At 50.4% G+C, this 21,418-nt stretch overlaps 1 protein-coding gene across 1 annotated transcript; it reads left to right on the top strand.

Annotated features, from left to right (window-relative positions):
* Nucleotides 1-1,680: 1,680 nt before the first annotated feature.
* LOC310670549 (uncharacterized protein) lies at nt 1,681-19,131 on the top strand. Its single transcript, XM_083426062.1, has 6 exons — nt 1,681-1,884; nt 5,275-5,827; nt 8,827-9,212; nt 12,450-12,610; nt 15,347-15,479; nt 18,533-19,131. Exons 1-6 carry the CDS (start codon nt 1,825-1,827, stop codon nt 18,719-18,721), a joined length of 1,482 nt encoding a protein of 493 aa, XP_083282188.1. The 5' UTR covers nt 1,681-1,824; the 3' UTR covers nt 18,722-19,131.
* Nucleotides 19,132-21,418: the final 2,287 nt, after the last annotated feature.

Raw genomic sequence — 21,418 nt, 5'->3', positions numbered from 1 at the left:
TTCCAGAAATTAGGCAAATGAAGTATGCTGCTCCAAAAGCACACTTAATTTGCATGATTATCTTTGATTTGCCTGTTATGCAAACTACATTGCAGAGATTTTTTTCCTTTCCTCTTTCCCCCTTTCGTTGTTGTTGTTATTGGGAGGTTGTGATAACTGCAACTTCACACTCTGCCTATGATGTTTTCATCCCACCTGCTATTGGGCATAGGTAAAGGTAAAGGGACCCCTGACCATTAGGTCCAGTCGGGGTTACAATGCTCATCTCGCTTTATTGGTCGAGGGAGCCGGTGTACAGCTTCTGGGTCATGTGGCCAGCATGACTAAGCCGCTTCTGGCGAACCAGAGCAGCACATGGAAACACTGTTTACCTTCCCACCGGAGTGGTACCTATTTATCTACTTGCACTTTGATGTGCTTTCGAACTGCTAGGTTGGCAGGAGCAGGGGCCGAGCAACGGGAGCTCACCCCATCGCGGGGATTCGAACCTCCGACTTTCTGATCGGCAAGTCCTAGCCTCTGTGGTTTAACCCACAGCGCCACCCCCATCCCTGCTATTGGGCATAGGGAGAGTTTATCTAGACATTATCTTGTGAGTCCTTGGCTTCTAATTGTATTTCAGGCAGGAAAGTTCTGAAATGATGGAATCAACTGTAGTTCATCAGATTAGTTAAACTACGGAACTCGTTCCCATAGGAGGCAGCGACGGTCACTCACTTAAATGGCTTTAAGAGAGTACACAAATTCATGGAGACGTATATCCATGGCTATTAGCCATCATGACTATTCTCTGCCTCCGCACTAAGGCGCAGTACTGTAATGCTTCTGAGTACCAATGGCTGGAAACTATGGTGGGAGGCGGGGCAGGTGGAGTGCTCATGCCTTCAGGTCATGCTTAAGGCTTTCCGACAGAGATCTGGGTGGCCAGGTGGAGAACGGGACGCTGCAATAGTTGGGCCATTGTCCTGATCCAGCTCCTCAAGTCAGTTCATTCCAACTGACTTCCTTCCGGAGATCTTGCATTTAGTAGTGTTGTCATGTTTAACAATTGGTTTGTTGGATCCATCCGTTTAAAAATATTTGTCTAAACCAGCCTTTCTCAACCTGTAGGTCCCCAGATGTTGTTGAACTACAACTCCCATCACCCCTAGCTAGCAAGGCCAGAGCTCAGGGATGATGGGAGTTGTAGTCCAACAACATCTGGGGACCCACAGATGCGCCCGGTGAATAGGGGCTCTTCTGATGGTGAGCCATGCTGTTTTTTGAACGTTCCCTTTTGTTCAAACACCTCCCTGCAAATAGAAAGCTAGCACCACAGCAAGAAGCAATTTAAAACCAGAAATGTTTGTGCGTGATGGGCTAGCTTTCTGTTTGTAGGGGGTTCACAAACAAATATGCGAGTGGTGATTAAAAACGCACATCTCCCTACCGAAGTGGAGCGGTGTTTCCCCCCTTTTTCTTAAGTCTTATTATTATTTCGTTTAAGTGGAGCGGTATTATTATTAATAATAATAATAATAATAATAATAATAATTTATTATTTATACCCCCGCCCATCTGGCTAGGTTTCCTCAATCCGCTGCGCACGTGTAAAACCAAGCGTCGTTTCTTTCTTACAAAACTCGCAACGTGCCAGTGCCAAAGCCACCGCAGCAGCCACTCGAATGGCAAAAACCAACCAGCCACAATGAACAGCAGTCGGCAAACTTGAGCGGAAAACGGAGTCCGGTCGCCAGGGGGCGCCGCAGCCTCCGTAAGGCGCAACGAGGAAACGCAAAAGGGGAGGAAGAGGCGTCTCTAGGCGCGGAGCGAAAAAGACCCTCTATGGTTACATGCCGGAGGCGGCGGAGCGGAAGTGGGACGCCGGGCAGCGGCGGTATCTTGGTAACGGTGGGGGGGAAGGGGCGGGTGGAGGAGGGGGAGCGCTGCTGGTGGGGATGGCGGTTGTTGGCGGTGCCTGTCGGGACTGGGTCACGTGGCTGGATCAGGGCTGGGAAGGAGGAAGGGGAAGGGCACCCCTCGCCCTTCCCCCAGAGGTCCCATGGGAGAGGACGAGCCTCATGGACCCCCACTTGCCCTAGTCCCTATCTCCCCGACCCTTGGGGGTCCGGGGCTGGGTGTGGAGAGAGGGCTCCTGGGGCGAGGGACCCTGTGATGGTGGCTAAGAGGGGGGGTGCCATGAGAGGGTTAGAGGCAGTTAAGGTCAGGCTGGAGGAAATAAGGAGCTTAAGAAAACTGCTGCCATGCCTGTGGGGTAGCTCAGCTGGTAGAGCATGAGACACACACACACACTCTCTCTCTCTATATATAATTAAGGTGATTTCAGTTAAAATAAATCAAGTGATACAGGGAAAAAAGAAGGAAAAGTGAGAGGGAGAAAAAACAACAACAAAGATACATAGAAAAGCGAAAATATGCACACACACACAAATGGCAAATACAGTGGCACCTCGGGTTACATACGCTTCAGGTTACAGACTCCGCTAACCCAGAAATAGTACCTCGGGTTAAGAACTTTGCTTCAGGATGAGAACAGAAATCGTGCTCCGGTGGTGCGGCAGCAGCAGGAGGCCCCATTAGCTAAAGTGGTGCTTCAGGTTAAGAACAGTTTCAGGTTAAGAACAGACCTCCAGAACGAATTAAGTACTTAACCCGAGGTACCACTGTATACGATATTCCCATACATTATTGTGTAAATTTGTATAGTGTTATTAAGAGCATGAGATTCTTAATCTCAGGGTTGTGGGTTCGAGCCCCATGTTGGACAACAAGGTTCCTTCATTGCAGGCGGTTGGACTAGATGACCCTTGTGGTCCCTTCCAACTCTGCAAATCTATGATTCTGTGACTTGTGTGGGCTGACCTGTGGGACTCCCCAAACTGGTAATCGCCAGCCTTGCAGTACGGGTTTACCCTGCTGCAGATCCGCTCAGCTGTGTTCGGGGAGCTTTATTCCCACGTTAGGGTGTGTACATGAAAGAAGGCAGCCTTAGGGTTCATGAGCTGGCTTGAAAGCAACAAGTGCCGTTAAGCACAGCGGAACTGCTGGCCAGCCTTGCGCAAGTCTGGTTAATTTGCTTGGTTTTTAAGCTAAGGCGGGTTTGTGTAGGAGTAAAGAACAGAGTAGAATATTTAGCTTCTGATTCTTGCAAGAAAATATTTGGTGGTTCTGTTTTGCCTTTGATGTGGAATAACAGTCCTCCTTACATATAGAATGAAATGTATTTGCCAGAGGTGGAAATACAGAGTTGCATTGCCTTTTTTGGATCAGACCAAAGATCAAGTCCTTTCCAACTGGCTATCTTGTTTTGCTTTTGGAAAACTGAGAAGCAGGAAGAATGCGAAGTAGACTCCCCATTGTCTCCTGCACATGGTGATCAGAAATACACACAGAGAAGATCTCTGAACATTCTTGCATACAAATGTGCCCTGAATGCTAAGGTTCCATGTTAAATTGTGGCTAGTAGTAGACTCTGAGTGGTAGACTCTACCTTCATATGTTTGGCGGCAGCTAATCCCTTTTTTGGGGGGGGGGACGCAGGTGGCGCTGTGGGTAAAAGCCTCAGCGCCTAGGGCTTGCCGATCGAAAGGTCGGCGGTTCGAATCCCCGCGGCGGGGTGCGCTCCCGTCGTTCGGTCCCAGCGCCTGCCAACCTAGCAGTTCGAAAGCACCTCCGGGTGCAAGTAGATAAATAGGGACCGCTTACTAGCAGGAAGGTAAACGGCATTTCCGTGTGTGGCTCTGGCTCGCCAGAGCAGCGATGTCACGCTGGCCACGTGACCCGGAAGTGTCTCCGGACAGCGCTGGCCCCTGGCCTCTTTGAGTGAGATGGGCGCACAACCCTAGAGTCTGTCAAGACTGGCCCGTACGGGCAGGGGTACCTTTACCTTTACCTTTTAATCCCCTTTTTAAGAACCTCTCTCTCTGCTAATTGTTTCCCACACATTTTGTGACAATGATTTGTCTAAGTTCAGTTATGCAAAGTTCTTCCTTTTGTTTGTGAGCAGGTGGCTATGGAATGCCTGCAAGCTGTTGCTTATGGTTGTCTGCTTATGTGGGACAGAGTGAGTGTACACCAACACATCAGGTAGGAGAGGAAACAGAGGAGCAAGGTATGGTGGGAATTAGTGCTTAGGCAGTTTGAAAGAGGGACATAAAGAACCGTAGGAGAAAGATCAGGTGAATCTAAGGTGCTGGGTGTATCCTGGTCAGGCCTTGTATGCTGGAGTCTCTGCGGTGTTCTAGTTCCAGAATTGACAGCATCTGGTGGGTAAAGTGTTGGATTCAGCTTGACAGACGAGAAACCCTATTTATTTTAGTGAATAGATAAGGGAGTAGGTTGCATGTGTGATCTAAAAAACCATGTGAGAGGAAGGGCCATTTCTCAATGGCAGAGCATGTGTTTTGAGTGCAGAAGTTCCCAGATTCAGTCCCCAGCATCTCCAGGGTGAGCTGGGAATTGCTTCTGTCTGAAAACCTTGGGAAGCCAAAACCTTGGGAAGCCACCGCCAGTCATTGTTGATCATCTTGAGCTAGAGGGAGCAGTTGTCTGGCTTGGGTATAAGGCTGCTTCCTATGTTCCTTCCTAAAACTAGAGTTCAGAACCAGCTCAGTTATTGATCAGTTAGAGGCAGGTTTCTATAAATGCAAATCTTTCAATGCACTTTCTTGCCGGTTTCCTCTCACACATGCAAACCTTAGGAAGTCAATATGCTTTCTCCGCATTATGATAGCTTTGTCAAATTTGTGGATTGGCTTTCGCTGGGGTGGTCTGGGGAAAGAAAACATTTTTTCTGCTTCAGTCGCCCATCTATAAAAAGAAATGGCACAAATTAGCTCAGAGGATATTGAGGGTGCAGATTATGATCAGAGCACACTGTTTTATTCCCACAATGCCTCAGTCTCAACAATTCACCATGCTGAGCAGTAGAATGTCCATGTAGTGGGCTTTATAGCTGAGTGAACCTGGATCTAATTATACAGTGGTACCTCGGGTTAAGAACTTAATTTGTTCCGGAGGTCCGTTCTTAACCTGAAACTGTTCTTAACCTGAAGCACCACTTTAGCTAATGGGACCTCCTGCTGCTGCCGCGCCGCCGGAGCACGATTTCTGTTCTCATCCTGAAACAAAGTTCTTAACCTGAAGCACTATTTCTGGGTTAGTGGACTCTGTAACCTGAATCATGTGTAACCTGAGGTACCACTGTATAAGCTTCTGCTTCACATTGAATGACATAGGGGAAAATAGTGACCTTTTCTCCTCTTGTCCCTACAGTTGAGCCTGAGGCGGCATCTCCCTCCTAATTCATCCCAGCCCATGAGTGACCCAACGGCTTCAAGGGAGAGAGATCTCTCTGGCAGCTGCACTGCAGGAGATGATATTTCCAACACGGATCCGAGCGATTTGAAACCCAAGCTGATGACCATATGTACAGAGATGGCTCCTGGGACAGTTGGCACACAGTCCGTCTCCGGTAGTTCCAGCTTGATGAAAAGAAAACCTTGTTCTGAGACTGATGGTCTTGGGAATGGTGTAAGAAATTCTGCAGAGGAGAACCAGGTCACCAATCTTAGCTGTGCAGAAGGGCAACATGGCCAGTCTGCCCAAAGAGAAGAAGATGAAGAAATGGACTGCCAGCAGCCAAGAACTACCTCCAGCTTAGTCCCTCTTTCCGGGGTGATCTTAAGCCCTAAGAAACGGAAGCTGGTTCTACACATAGACTTAAACAACACTATCATAGTGTCTGATGCTGTCACTGGTCAGGACCCCAGAGCTGCTCTAAACTATTTCCTGAGTACTGTCACCTGGGGGAAAATCGACCCAACAGGTAAGACCATGCGAGCAGCTGAAATCCCAGTTCCTGTGACGTAAAACGTAAAAAGTCCTGTGACGTAAAAAGTTCAATGGCTGGATGAAACTGCAAGAAATGAGAATTGCTTGTGTTTTTTTAAATCATTTTTGATTTTCAGGATAGGTGATGCAGAGAAACACGGTATGGCCAAGGGGTGTGTAGGGAAGGAGGCAGAAGCCTGGGGGATAATTTAATGTAGGGCTAAGGAGATTGTTGGGACGCGGGTGGCGCTGTGGGTTAAAGCCTCAGTGCCTAGGGCTTGCCGATCAAGAGGTCAGCGGTTCGAATCCCCGCAGCGGGGTGCGCTCCCGTTGTTCGGTCCCAGCGCCTGCCAACCTAGGAGTTCGAAAGCACTCTCAGGTGCAAGTAGATAAATAGGGACCGCTTACTAGCGGGAAGGTAAACGGCGTTTCCGTGTGCAGCTCTGGCTCGCCAGAGCAGCGATGTCACGCTGGCCACGTGACCCGGAAGTGTCTCTGGACAGCGCTGGCCCCCGGCCTCTTTGAGTGAGATGAGCGCACAACCCTAGAGTCTGTCAAGATTGGCCCGTACAGGCAGGGGTACCTTTACCTTTACCTTTAAGGAGATTGTTAGCACAAGCATCTCTCCTTTCCTGATGGAGCAGTCTCCCCTCTCCTACCCCCCACGTGCTGTTCAGTGGCGAGAAGGTGGGGCTGGGGGGAAGCCCCCGTTGTGCTAATTCACATCTAGACATGTGAAGGCAGCCCTGTTCAAGGAAGTTTTTAATGTGCGACATTTTAATGTATTTTTAATCTTTGTTGGAAGCCGCCCAGAGTGGCTGGGGAAGCCCAGGCAGATAGGCGGGGTACAAATAATAAATTATTATTATTATTATAGTGCAGTGATTCTCAAACTTTTTTCTCTGGGCCATACTTTCAGAATAAAAATTTACACCCCCCCCCCCCGTTTTTAAGATATTTAAAAAGTTTGCAAGCAAACCAGCAAAACCAAAAAATGACAACCCTCACCAGCTGTTGAAGAAAATAATATTAATCTATTTACAAATGCGCTCCCAGTTTTCTATTATTATGCCTAACGCATTTTCAAGTATGATGTCCTGTTCATCAGAGGCGGCAAGCGTCGCTTGTTGGGTTTCTTTTGTCTTTTAAGAGAGCCTTCCAGATGCATTATACATAATGATAGAAAATTGAGTGTTTTTGTAAATAAAAAAACTCTTCTTCGGCATCTTTTTATGATTGCCTTGCTTTCCCCCCCCCCCCCACCTTGAGTTGGTACTGCCCTCTTTCTGGCAAGCTCCCAACCTGTACTCTGCATACCACAGAGGAAAAAGGGGTTGGACAGGGAGGTGGGAAGATGGGTTAAAAATGGACTGGGAGTAGCCACCCACCCTCTCGTGACACCTCCACTTGCACTCCCTCTCAGCATTAGCATTGGAAAGCAAACAGGGCAGTCCTGCCCATTGTATCTCATCCCAGGCTCAAGGCTAACTTGCCTACATCCTCGGCTTTTTGGATCTGGACCAAGAGACAGCACCGTGTGCTATTCTGCCGCCCACGAGCCAAATCTCCTTATAGATCAGGCTCTTTTGTTCTGTGCGAAGGGAACCCTTATCAAAGGAGCTGTTGCATCCTGTATCTCGCCCAGGCACATTTACATATTGTTGGTCTCTTCAGAATTAGGTTAAAGCTGCCTGCCAGCTCTCTCTCTTGCACACATGCGGGAGCACCAAGAAGTTAAAATTAACATGTACTTGGCTAAGCTGCTTGACTTCAGGTGCCCTCTGTCTGAACTGTCGCCCCTTGCGTGAGAGATTTGTATTCTACTTCACTGCGCATTGTTCTCTTCCTTCCACCAGCCCCCCCACTTTTTTTTAAAAAAAGGTATTCAATAAAAGGCTGTTGCGGAAGCATGGAAGCAGCCTTTGCCAACCTGGTGCCCCCCAGATGTTTGGACTCCCGATTCCCATTAGGATGTGCTAGCTTGGGTCGATGAGCATCGTAGACTAAAACATCTGGAGGGCAGCAGGCTGGCACAGGATGCTGTAAAGGAGGTCCTTATTTAGGGCACTCTACGCCCTGAGCTCTGTGCATTCTAGGCACTGGCAGTGGCATTCCAGGTTTTCGTGCAGGGAGTCTTTCCCAGCCAAACTCTGAGATTCTGCGGGAGGGGAGAGCGCTCTTGTGCTTGAATCCTGCAGCTGGTTGGCCACTGTGAGAACAGGATGCTGGACCAGGGGGGCCATTGGCCTGATCCAGGAGGCTCTTAATTTCCTGTGAGATGCTGGTGCCTTCTGCATTCAAAGCAGATGTTTTGTTGTTTTGTTGGCAAGCTCTGTCCCCTTCCCAGGCTTCGAGTTGGCTTTGAAGGTGAAAGTGAACCTGTGCTGGGACTTACGGCCCAGGACAGAGTGTGAGCTCATCAGAAGAAGAAGAAGAGTTTGGATTTGATATCCCGCCTTTCACTCCTTTTAAGGAATCTCAAAGCGGCTAACATTCTCCTCTCCCTTCCTCCCCCACAACAAACACTCTGTGAGGTGAGTGGGGCTGAGAGACTTCAGAGAAGTGTGACTGGCCCAAGGTCACCCAGCAGTTGCATGTGGAGGAGTGGAGACGCGAACCTGGTTCCCCAGATTACGAGACTACCGCTCTCAACCACTACACCACACTGGCTCTCTTCAATGGAAGAGAGAGAGATAGTTCCTCCTTCCTTTAGACCCTAAACCATGGGTAGGCAAACGAAGGCCTGGGGGCCGGATCCAGCCCAATCGCCTTCTAAATCCGGCCCAGGAATCAGCTTGTTTTTACATGAGTAGAATGTATGCTTTTATTTAAAACGCATCTCTGGGTTATTTGTGGGGCATAGGAATTTGTTCATTTTTTCTTCAAAATATAGTCCGGCCCCCCACAAGGTCTGAGGGACAGTGGACTGGCCCCCCGCTGGAAAAGTTTGCTGACCCCTGCCCTTAAACTCACCTCCTTCCTCTTTCCTTCCAGGCAAGTGGCAGTGGCTGAGCGAGTCCCCCTCATTGCTCCCTCCCTGCCCGGGCGCCGTGAGTTTTTACTCCCAGTACGGCCGCAACACCCGGTTCACGGACACGCCCCCCGGGAGGAAGTTCCGCGATCTCCACAAGCGCCACCTGCAGCTTCTGGAGTGGCAGGGGCAGCCTCACCCGCTGCTCTCCATCCCCGGCCCGCGGGGAAAGCGCTACCACTTGGTTCTACCTTCCTTCTTCCACCTCTTGGAGAGCCTGCGCCGGGAAGGGAGGCACTTTGCCGTCGTCTTCCGCACCTTTGGCACGGACCTGGCTCGCGTCCTGAAGGCAGTGCGCTGCGCCCTGGAGGGGGAGCACCCCCACTTCCCTGCGCTGCGGGACGTCTCGGTGAGTGGGCAGAAAAAGATCGTCCTGGGACAGTCTCCCTCGGGAGGCTGTGGACTCTCCTTCCTTGGAGGTTTTTAAGCATCTGTTATGGACATTTTAGGGACGCGGGTGGCGCTGTGGGTTAAACCACAGAGCCTAGGACTTGCCGATCAGAAGGTCGGCGGTTCGAATCCCCGCCATGGGGTGAGCTCCCGTTGCTCAGTCCCTGCTCCTGCCAACCTAGCAATTTGAAAGCACGTGCAAGTAGATAAATAGGTACCGCTCCGGCGGGAAGGTAAACGGCGTTTCCGTGCGCTGCTCTGGTTCGCCAGAAGCGGCTTAGTCATGCTGGCCACATGACCCGGAAGCTGTATGCCGGCTCCCTTGGCCAATAAAGAGAGATGAGCACCGGAACCCCAGAGTCGGCCACAACTGGACCTAATGGTCAGGGGTCACCTCAGATGCAGTAAGTGGCCCAGGGCCACCCGGTGAGCTTCATGGCTGAGTGGGGATTTGAACCCTGGTCTCCCAAGTCCCGGCCTTCCATGCAGCCTCTCGGCAGGCTTTAGGAGTCTCTGTTGGCATCCTATGAGATGCAGGTTAAGACTACCTTAAGGGGAGTGAAAGGCAGGATATCAAGTCCAAACTACTCTTCTTCTTCTTCTTCTTCTTCTTCTTCTTCTTCTTCTTCTTCTTGCCTCCTCTAGGAAATCCTGCCAAGCTCACAGCTGATTGCTTCCTCTCTCTGAAGGGTAGGCAGCCAAAATTAAATCTGGCATTATTTAATTAGGCTGCCCGATAAGAAATGAATATAATACTGGAGGTGTGGAGCTTTGGATTTGGTAGGGACTCTCCTTTGCGCTTTGGGGACCAAGGCTGCCAACATTATACATTGCAATATCTTGTTTGAAAGTGAAGAATCCTGGTGGCTTTGCTGGAATCCTGGAGGAATTCAGCTTTCATTAAAAATAGCAGGTTTTTGGTCTCTGTGCTTCCAAAGTGAAGCTTCTGAATAATGGGCTAAATATTCAAGAACTGGGAAAGCGTGGTTATGACTTAAATGATCTTGAGGTGGTCTGTTTCTAGCTTGCAGAGCTTCCTGTGCCCTTGCTATGGGCCCCTGTACCTACCTTTCCATTCTTAAGCACCTGCGGGTCCTCCATTTGCCGCATTTCTCTGAATCCTAGGCCCTGTTTTATTTAGCTAGGCTTGAAGGGTAGAGCACTGCAGACTTTAGCTTGTACTCCTTGTGCAGCTTGGGGCACTTAATGTTCCCATTTTACAGATGAGAAACTGAAGCAAACAACAACGAGCTTGCCAAGATGGTGACTAAGGCGGCATTTGATTGAAGTCCAAAACACTGTCCACAAGATTGGACCGTGCTGGCTCTCTGCTTAGACAGAAGGCATTTGATGCATGAAAAGAGACAAATTCTGCCATCCGTTGATGCTTAGCGGGATATGAGAGGACCAAATAAATATTTTGACACCGCTAAAGCCTTCCTTTATAATTGGAATTAAATGTGAGTAAATTTCAGTGTTGTTAAGGACTGAACTTTTGACACATTCATCAGTTCTGGTACACTGCCAGCTGCCGAGAGAATTCAGCTATGGCAACCTTTGTGATCTGTTAGGGGATGTTTGATGGTAATGCAATCATATTTATTACTTAATGTATTACATTTCTATCTCACCATTCCTCCATTGCGCTCAGGGGGCGATCCCATTTTTATACTTGTGAGGTAGGTTCGGCTAATGGTGCGGGACCGGCCCAAAGCTGCCCTGTGTAAATTTCATGACTGAGTGGACATTTCCACCCAGATCTTTGCAATAGAGTGTGCTGTCCATTATACTGCATGGGTTCTCCAGCTGTTGCAGTTGAGATCCATACCCAGGAACAGTATTTATGTCAAGATCAGATATTGGTAGCACACAAAAGGCTGTTGTTCTTATTCCCTACTTCCCAAGGCATCCGGCTATGGAAAAGGGACTGCTTGGCCCTTACAAGCCTTTCAGCTCCAGGTTTAACATGCAACACTGTTTGATGTGAGCAGAACATTCACACGCAAGTCGAGAAAGTTTCTGCTGGTCTCATGGAAGTAGCCAGCCGAGTACTCAGTGTTGTTGAACTCCAACTCCTGACATCCTGAGAGCCAGTGTGGTGTAGTGGTTAAGAGTGGTAGTCTCGTAATCTGGAGAACTGGGTTCGCGTCTCCGCTCCTCCACATACAGCTGCTGGGTGACCTTGGGCCAGTCACATTTCTCTGAAGTCTCTCAGCCCCACTCACCTCACAGAGTATTTGTTGTGGGCAGTGGCGTAGCGTGGGGGGCGCAGGGGGGGCCGGCCGCACCGGGCGCAACATGGGGGGGGGGGCGCTCTCACTCGCAGCTCTCTGCCCCTACCTGGCTCACTCACTCTCTCTCACTGCAGTGCTGGCTGTGCGAATCCGATCCGAGCCGCCAGGTCGCCGCCCACTGTGGAGGGGAGGGTGCCAGGCGTGCGGTGCGGTGCAGAGAGAGAGCAAGGGACTATCTGGGGGAGGGACAGTGCAGCGGGGGGGGGCGCAAATTACTTGCCTTGCCCCGGGTTAGGGGGCGCAAATTACTTGCCTTGCCCGGGTGCTGACAACCCACGCTACGCCACTGGTTGTGGGGGAGGAAGGGAAAGGAGAATGTTTGCTGTTTTGAGACTCCTTCGGGTAGTGATAAAGCAGGATATCAAATCCAAACTCTTGGGCAAATTGGTGGGGGCTGATGGGAGTTGTAGTCCAAAACAGGGACAGAGCGCTAGGTTGGGGAAGGCTGAAGGAGACCTTAATCCATTTGGTGGGACAGCCCCCTTCTGCATCCAGGTGGGACAACGTCCCAGGGGCAGAGCTACCTGCCCTGGCACCCGGGGCGGGGCGGGGCTAGCTGTCCCGTGGGGGTGGGGCTAGCCGCCCATGTGGCTAGTGTTGGGGGGGCGTCAGTAGCCGCCTGCGGCAGCATCGTCACTGGCAACCTGCCGCCTACACAGCGAGTGAGGGTGGGTGGCGAGGCAATGTCATCCGCCCTCACAGCTGGCACCTGTTGTGCACCGCACCCCCCGCACCTGCCTTCCTCCACCAGTGCAACACCCTTGATCCTCGGGTCCAGTTCAGGGTGATTCCTCATCTCAATCTGCTTTGATGACCTCAAGTTTGCTGTTGAGAGCTTGACAGGATCTGTGTTTCCTTTGCTTTTTTCACCCCTCCTGTGCCTCCCCGCCACGCTATGGCAGCTGCCGGTGGATGTCAGTCCTGGAACGATACGGTGCAGCAAGCGAAAGGTGGTGTTGACACAGGGAGCAGGGCAGCTCTCCAGTGAAGATGGCGACAGGAAACTCTACCTCTACTTCAGCTCCAGGGAAGGCCTTTGTGGCTTCCAGGATCACTTTGACTGGTGAGGGATAAGAATGGCGGCTTGCTTCTTAGCCTGTGGCGACTGATGTGCTTTTACTTAGGGTGATGCCCGTGATTCATTTATAGTAGCTTTCAAAAAAAACCCAGCTTGGCCAGACTTTTAAAATTGCCCCACCAGCACACAAATTTCTTGTGTCCTGGCCTCACATGACAGTCATTTTTGAGCCAGGCAAGTGACTGTAGTCTAAAACAGCCTTCCCAACGTGGCGCCCCCTCTCCCAATGCTGTTGGACTACAGTGATATCCCGCAAGACGAATGCCTCGCAAGACGAAAAACTCGCTAGACGAAAGAGTTTTCCGTTTTTTGAGTCGTTCCACAAGACGAATTTCCCTATGGGCTTGCTTCGCAAGACAAAATGTATTGCGACTTCTTGCGAGTTTTTTTCCTTTTTCTTAAAGCTGCTAAGCCGTTAATAGCCGCTAAGCCGTTAATAGCTGCTAAGCCGCTAATAGCCGTGCTTCGCAAGACGAAAAAACCGCAAGACGAAGAGACTCGTGGAACGGATTAATTTCGTCTTGCGAGGCACCACTGTATATCCCTGATTATCCCGGCTGGGACTGTGGGGGTTGTCGTCCAGAACAGTTGTAGAGCATCAGGTAGGGGACAGCTGGTATAAATCAGGGTGTGTTTGAGCGTCCAGTGTTTTTAGAAGTTTTAATTGCATTAGTATTGTAGGGCGGGATTCAGCTAAGTTGCTGCATGCATGGATCAAGGTCCCCTTGTGCAATGGGACTCCCCGCCCCCCCCCCCACACCTGTGCACCTAAATGTGCTCTGGCAGGTTGGAGGAAAACCCAGAACAGGTTTAAGGGGCATAGGGTGTTGGGATACTGCCAGGGAGACAAAGTCCATCTTGACCTCCATGTCGTCTCCGGACGTCCATCAATCTCCCGTAGACACGCAGTATCATCAATTAGCGACACGAGCTCCAGAAATAGCTTGAAAAGGATCCAGAGCTCTTGCACACTCTATCAGCAGATATGCACAGCAAAAGTTGCACCCAGGAGAGCATTATATAGAAGTTTATTCAGTGTTGATCAGAACAGAGAAAAACCATGACTGCCTGCTAGAGATGTCCGGCAGTGAGAGAGAAACGAAAGCAAAAGACACAACAGAAAGATCCTGTAAAAAACAGGAAATACGCAGATTCTGTGACTCAAAGCCTGCTCCCTTTTAAGGTGGAACGGAAATATCCTAACATCGGGTAGTAGAGTCAGGGGAAACTCTCAATGCACAAGGAGACTTTGTTGCATGCACACAATACATTTGCCACCCTGGGCTCCTTTGGAGAAAGTCGGTCGGTATAAATCCTAATAATAATGATAATATGATGATGATGATATTATTAATATTATTATCATTAAGAAGAAAGAAAGAAAGAAAGAAAGAAAGTGATTCCTCCCTTTTCTCCTGTCTCCATCCTGACATTCCTGCAGGGCTGAGACATGTTTGCTTGCCTCTTCCTTTCCTTTTCCGCCAGGACAGAGAACCTGATGCTCTTGGACTCCAACTCCCATGATCCCTGATCAAAGGCCATGTTAAGTGGGCCTGATGGAAACTGTAGTCCAACGACGTCTGGAGGTCCATAGGTTCGCCACCTCTCCCTTACTGAACTCACATCTGCCGAGATACCCGAGAGCAATTGTTTAAAATGCAAAGTCGCCCTTGGTTCTTTAAGATCCACCTGGCTCGGCCGTGTTCTGCTGCTGAGATTAGGACTGAGGGCTCATCTTGTCCTGTACCAGTAAAAAAAAAGAAAAGGAGAGGCAGGGAATGGGCTGTGCTAAATCCAGGTTGTTCTCTTGGGAATAACTCTCTTGCTTTGACATGCAGTCTGAGCCACCGGAAGCTTTGAGCAAACCCGCTAGTTTTGTGATTTAGAAAAGACAGACTCTTGGGCCATCTGACAATGCAGCCAGCCAAAGCTGAGCACAACCCAGCTGTGATACTTGAGCATCTATTTGTTTTGAGTACTGGAAGCCTTGCGCTGCCTGAGCCCTTCAGCAGACACTGGCAGCCCTTCCTGCACCCTTTTCTGGGTTCTGTGGTCCATGGAGCACAAACGGCTGCTATTGCACGTGAAGTCCTGCACTGAGAATTATGCATACCTGTTCGCAGTTTCCCCTCCCATGCAGGGTCCTATGGTGGCAGCCTAAGAAGCTTTTCAAATATGATTTTGAAGAAGCAGGTTTCTTTTGCACAGGAGATTGGAAATGTTTTTGTATTCTCACGAGAGAGCTCTGAAATGAGAAGGAGGTTCCCGCGGTGAAGAGCTGGATCGTGAACAGTCAACGCAACTTCTATCCATCTTTTTTGGCTCTTAGTCCCTGTCCGCCATCGACTTGAACCTTTTTTTATCATCTCATTCCTTGTCAAAAGTAATCTAAATCTTCTCAAATGCTGAACCGTGGAAGCAGAATAAATTGTGTAGGATAAGAATAGATGTGTTAATTGAGTTGGTATTTGTATGCAGAAAGAATAGGCCAGCTTGACCCTTATGATCACTGCATGCAATGCATTTCTTGCCTTCTCGTTTCCATTCGTTGCATTGGAGGGGACAAGGTGGGCTGGTGGGGTCTTTGCTAAGATTCATTACAGACTCTCGCTTCAGCAACCTAGGAAAAATCCCCATAGAAATTCTGATCCTCTCTCTCTCTCTCTCTCTCTCTCTCTCTCTCTCTCTCTCTCTCTGTGTGTGTGTGTGTGTGTGTTCCAGGTGGGCCAGGAACCAGTTCTCCAGCCGAGGAGGGAAGCCCCTTTGGATCGACCCTCACGACACAAGCACCCACCATATCTGTATCGATGACAACATTCGCCTGAACGATGCCGACACCATCATCCACCCTCGGGTAGCGTTGCCATGGATCGTTGCTCTAAAATATTCCGGTGTAGAAACAAACAAAAACCACCCCGCTTATCAGATCATATCCTCTTTATAATTCTCTTATCCTCACGACAACCCTGGGAGGTGGGCTAGACTGGGCCGGTGAAGGATTGTGGCCAGAGCTTTGAGACAGAGCAAAGGCATGCCCCTCTGACATCCACCTCTGAAACCCTGTGCCACCCTTAGATGGCAGAGCTGCCTTCCAAACGCCTAGCTTGGTCAGGGGAAACCCTTGGGCAGCCCCAAAGGAGATGCAGAACAGGGTGGAAGGGATAAGCCAGCTGCCTGTTTAAACCACAGGTGAGCAGGGGAGACTGCTTGCACCGAACTGCAGGTGCGTGCTGCCTGCTCTTGCTGGCGTGAGTCATCCCTGCCGCCTGCCGTGGCCCAGCATCCTGCCTCCGAGCGCTCTGAAGCTCATTCACAGCCCTCTGTGCTTAAAGGGCAGCTTCCCCGGAAGAGCATGCTCAGAAGTGAGATTCTGGGGAGAGGAGTGGGAAGGATCTGGCCATTGTGGCAGCTCTCTTTGTGCATGACTGAGAGTGTACCCTCCCAAGAGGAGGAGAGGGCAATGGAGGGAATACACGGGCACTGGCTGGGCTGGCAGAATGAGGAATGGCTGGGCAGGAAAGGTTAATTGGTTCCTGCTGGAGTCCAGCCATGACAATGGCCTCCTGGGGCTCTCTGCTGCGCATGGGAAGGGATGCTATCTGCCCCTCCGTTTTGGAAATAAAGGAAGTTTCCTTCCTTTGCATTCAGTACTTAATAGCCGATCAGTTAACGCAAAGAGCTCTTTGCACTAGAGGCGAGGAGCTCCCGGCGTCTCCTCTGCCCTATCTGCAAAACGTTTGAGCCCCTGTTTTGCTGAGCAGGGCAGCAGTTCCTCATCCACCCCTGGCCGCGTGACCTTGGGCCAAATTATATTTAGAGAGAGCGCTGTGGAGGTGACCTTTGGCGCTTCTGCAGACTCCCGATCAAATCTGTTGGCTTCAGAGGCCAGTTGCAGGTCAGCCTCCATCTCGACCCCGCTTTTTCCTCTTCAGTGCATGGATCACATTCCTTTATTTCTGGCCGTTGCTATTTTTATCGCCGGTTTTATCGTCTGGGCTATTTCTGTTTTTGTTGTGCAAGTCGCTTTGAGACACCTTAGTGTAAAAATGCGGTGGATAATAATGACTGTAATAACACAACGTGCTCCAGCTTGCTCTCCTCTGGTTATAGTTTTTTGGTCTGCTCTTTGCTTCCTGGAGGTTGCCTGCTAGATTCAGGGCAAGAAAGGGCTGCGACGCATTTCAAGGCTGCGCAGAAGGGAGGACTGGGGGCCTGTGCATGTTTTCAGTCAAGGGCTCCGGCAGGAGAGGGGATGTCGGTCCAATTTCCCCTTCCGCAACCTGAAGCTCCTATAGATCGGGCCACTTTAGGTGCTGTTCAGTAAGGACATGAAGCAAGATTGAAGATTATACACGGAACAACATTCTGTGTTTTCCTTAAAGGTAAGGGTAAAGGGATACCTGACCGTTAAGTCCAGTCGTGGCTGACTCTGGGTTTGCGGTGCTCATCTCTCTTTATTGGCTGAGGGAGCCGGCGTACAGCTTCCGGGTCATGTGGCCAGCATGACTAAGCCGCTTCTGGCGAGCCAGAGCAGCGCACGGAAACGCCGTTTACCTTCCCGCTGGAGCGGTACCCATTTATCTACTTGAACTTTGACGTGCTTTCGAGCTGCTAGGTTGGCAGGAGCAGGGACTGAGCAACTGGAGCTCACCCCATTGCATGGATTCGAACCGCCAACCTTCTGATCGGCAAGTCCTAGGGTCTGTGGTTTAACCCACAGCGGCACCCGCGTCCTTTCCTTAGGAGTAGTCTATACGCAGACCAGGGCAGGAGAGAACCCCGCTGCCACGCAAGCTGAAAGCCAATGCATTTGAAGGGCTTCGCCGTTCTGCATCTTCCACATGGAGTGCTTTCAGTAAGAGCGGCTTGCAGAGCTCCTTCCAGTGAGAGGGAACCCAAAGCAAGTTACTACAAAGTCGCCGTCCCCCACCTCACCCTCCCATACAAGTTTGAGCCATAGCTTGCAGCATTCGGTCCCCAAAGGCCACTCTTGAGACCCCGGGACATGTTTGACATGGGATGTTTGACACTCTCTTGACTGAATGCTTGCTGGAGGAGATAGTGTCTGAGAGGCCGAAAGTTCCCTTTCCCTGCTGTTCTCCTAGCCAGCCTCACTTTCTAATGAGGGCTCAGGCCTGCTGGAAGCCACAGGCTCTGTTCTGGAATTCCTTCCTCCTAACCCCTGATCATAGGCAGGTAGGCTCTTTCTTCTCTGTATCGAGGGGGTGCCACTCTGCACACGAGGGACGTGGGTGGCGCTGTGGGTTAAACCACAGAGCCTAGGACTTGCCGATCAGAAGGTTGGCAGTTCGAATCCCCGCAACAGGGTGAGCTCCTGTTGCTCGGTCTCAGTTCCTGCCAACCTAGCAGTTCAAAAGCACGTCAAAGTGCAAGTAGATAAATAGGTACCGCTCCAGCGGGAAAGTAAATGGCGTTTCTGTGCGCTGCTCTGGTTCGCCAGAAGCAGCTTAGTCATGCTGGCTACAAGACCCAGAACCTGTATGCCGGCTCCCTCGGCCAATAAAGCCGCAACCCCAGAGTTGGTCACGACTGGACCTAATGGTCAGGGGTCCCTTTACCTTCACCTTACTCTGCACACGCTCAGTGGCATCCTCTGCCATTACGACTTGTGTTCTAAGAGCCTTAATCTGTTTCCCGTTCCTTGGGCTGGACCGTCTCCAATTTTGGGGCATCCAGACTTTCCGGCTTCTGAAGAGAAGGGGCTTCTGGGTTACGCTTGAGGTCCAACACCTCTCCGTCTCACCAAAGGAGACATGTTACCGCCCAGAGTGAAGGAGGAGAGGGGTGGGCTGGCTGGCAGCTTGTTCTTCTGTTGCCACCTTCTTTCAGCTCCTCTGTCGCATCCACGGCCTCAGAATTTTGGCTCTTTCTTCTTTTACCCGGCAGGTGTTCACAGGGCGAGGAAGCAGCTGTCTCCGCACGACCCCTACCTCCGAGCTGTACAACATCTGCCTGGTTCAAACAGACCTCCTGGAGGCCATTGCTGACCCTAGCTATTTCTGCCGCTGCGTCCGACGCTGCGAGGAGAACTATGAGAGCTACCTGGCCAGTGCTGGGGGGAGTTGTTGCACCTAAGTGGGGCTGACCTGCGGGAGGACAGTGTGGAGTTTGCAAGAGGAGAATCTTCTGTTTGGCGCCTCTCTCTGGGTGTCGGAGTTCCCACTGGAGTCGCTATCCTTACTTTCGCTTCCGGCTCAGAGCCCTGCGGGGGAAATTCTTTGGAACAGTCTGCAAGCCCAGAAAGCAGGTTTTCTGGTGCTGCCTGAACCTGATCACCTGAACAGAGGCTTTCTTCCTATTAATATTTATTCAGATGTTGGAGGACGAGCTCATGGAGAGATGGCTGACCTGGGCGAACCTCTGTCTCGAAGCGCTTGCAGCTGGCCCGTGGGCCCTACCTTGCTGGTCTCAGCCACGGTGTGGAGAGAATCCGCTGGCCTGTTAACGCAGCCCATCTTTCCAAACATTAAACTCCACTCCAGCTGCTCTTGTTTGCTTTTTGCCTGTGGCAGCGGCTGACCCCAACGCATAAAGCCTGGTGCTAAGTGGGTCCCCGTGGGAAAGGTTCACGAGTTAAGGCTTTTTCCCCCTGGCACAGCTGAGCTAAATGAGGTTCGGCAGCTTGTGAATTTCGCCCGTTTAGAGAATTGTTCATCTCTTCCCCGTTCATGAACAGGACAGCTGCGAGATCATCCAGCAGCCACACTCCAGAGCCTTTCGCCTTCAGAAACAGGGGCTTCGCTTCGTTTCCCTCTCTGTGTGCATGCAGATCGATGTGGACAGAAAGAAGCTGGTCCTTGTGATGCTAGGGGGATGTCCTAAGTCAGGGATGTGGAACCCTGTGCTCCAGGGAAGGTTCCGTGGCTCAGCGGTAGAGCATCTGCTTTGCATTCAGAAGGTCCCAGGTTCAATCCTCGACATCTCCAGGTAGGCCTCTAGAGACCCCTTTCTGAAATCCTGGAGAGCTTCTGCCAGCCAGTGTGGGCAGACTGAGCTGGATGACGGACAGTCCGATTTGGCATTTTTGATTTGTTTTGTTTTTTCATCGCTTTTCATTCAAATGAATCCTAAAGTGGCTTACACACAATATTCATTCATTCATTCATTCATTCCTTATTTATTTATTTAACCGATCTTCATCAACACAATACACACAATATTCATTCATTCTTTCTTTTATTTATTTAACCGATCTTCATCAAGAGATCTCGGGGCGGTTCACGGAATAAAATAATAAATAATTAATAGTAATAATATGGTAGAATGTAATAGCCCATCACAAATACAGCGTAAAACATATGGAACAATTAACGAATCGCCAGTGAGGCAACACCGCTAACAGAGCAGCAACTGAAAAATAAGCTAAACATCACAGTTAAAGAAAAAGTTGCACCATGTGATGAACAAGCAATACAGCCCTTATAAGCTATAAAACAATATTAACAAGAATAAAACAGCAGCCAAAAACACAAACTAAGCACTAAGTTCATCCACACCCCCATGACTCATAATCTACCACTGGTCAGCTCATTAAAACCCACATCTACATGACGTCTGTGGCAGCAACTCCCTTCTGAAAGCTCCTTGGGCTGGAGGTGGGGCAGCCCAGGTGAAACCAGCCATCTTTGATGGCAAACCGAGTCTCTCTCCTCTGGAAGCAGCTCCCTTGCGAAGGCTCCTAGAGCTGGAAGGTGGGGCAGGTCAGGTGGAAAAAGCCATTGCCTGGTGGCCAACAGCGATTCTCTCTCTCTCTCTCTCTCTCTCTCTCTCTCTCTCTCTCTCACCTTACTTCAAAAGGCAGCTTCCTATTTTCCCATCAGCCCCAGTGAGCCTGGCCCAGCAGCCGGGGTGATAGATGTGCTCTAAGGGCAGTGGAGGGCCACATGTTTCCCATCCTTGCCTCAATTCTGCTTGCCTGCCCAGCTCTTCCTGTTGTACGGGAGGAGGGTTTTTCTTAAAATGCAAGCAAGCAAACAAAACCCGCACCCAATTCTTTATGGAACAGCGAGTGCACCTTTCTGGCTGCTGTAGCTCTTTGTGGGAAGCTCTTGTGCTAGCAGGATTCCCACCCCCACCCCCCACAGAGAGGCTGGCTGTGCCTATTGTTGCTGCTGTTGCTGCTGCTGCCGCTGTGAGGCCACAGCTCCCGACTGCTGCTTGAAAGAGGAGTTTGACAGAATAGCTTTACCTCCCCAGCAGCGGGAGGCTGAGCCCAACTCCTTTGCCAGGCATTGGCAAGAAAGCTGGCGGAGGACCAGCTTGGGGAAGCTATTGTTCTGAGTCGGCTTCAAGTCTTTTCAGGTTGTATTCACCCTCTTCCTTTGCTGAGCTGCTGAGCAAATGTAACATAAAGTGCGAAAGAGCCTTGAGAAAGCAGGAATTTTGCTCAGTTGAAGATTGTCCTGAAGGCGAGATCGTAGAATCTTGAAAGACCTACACTGGCTCCCAGTAAGTTTCTGAGCACAGTCCAAAGTGTTGGTGCTGACCTTTAAAGCCCTAAACGGCCTCGGTCCAGTACCTGAAGGAGTGTCTCCACCCCCATCGTTCTGCCCGGACACGGAGGTCCAGCTCCTTCTGGCGGTTCCCTCCCTGCGAGAAGCCAAGTTACAGGGAACCAGGCAGAGGGCCTTCTCGGTAGTGGCACCCGCCCTGTGGAACGCCCTCCCACCAGATGTCAAAGGAAAAAACAACTACCAGACTTATAGAAGACATCTGAAGGCAGCCCTGCTTAGGGAAGCTTTTAATGTTTAATAGACTATTGTATTTTAATAT

The sequence above is a fragment of the Podarcis tiliguerta genome (genome assembly GCF_965153285.1).
Source record: "Podarcis tiliguerta genome assembly, chromosome: 2".
Classification (NCBI taxonomy): domain Eukaryota; kingdom Metazoa; phylum Chordata; class Lepidosauria; order Squamata; family Lacertidae; genus Podarcis; species Podarcis tiliguerta.
The sequence above is the reverse complement of the archived record's forward strand: the minus strand, read 5'-3'. Positions and strand labels throughout refer to the sequence as shown.

Excerpts from the sequence above, each read along its gene's own strand:
- LOC310670549 (XM_083426062.1), top strand. The coding sequence starts at position 1,825 with ATGGTTACATGCCGGAGGCGGCGGAGCGGAAGTGGGACGCCGGGCAGC. Across the intron at positions 9,213-12,449 it reads CTGCGCTGCGGGACGTCTCG|CTGCCGGTGGATGTCAGTCC; the intron begins GTGAGTGGGCAG and ends ACGCTATGGCAG. Across the intron at positions 12,611-15,346 it reads TTCCAGGATCACTTTGACTG|GTGGGCCAGGAACCAGTTCT; the intron begins GTGAGGGATAAG and ends TGTGTGTTCCAG.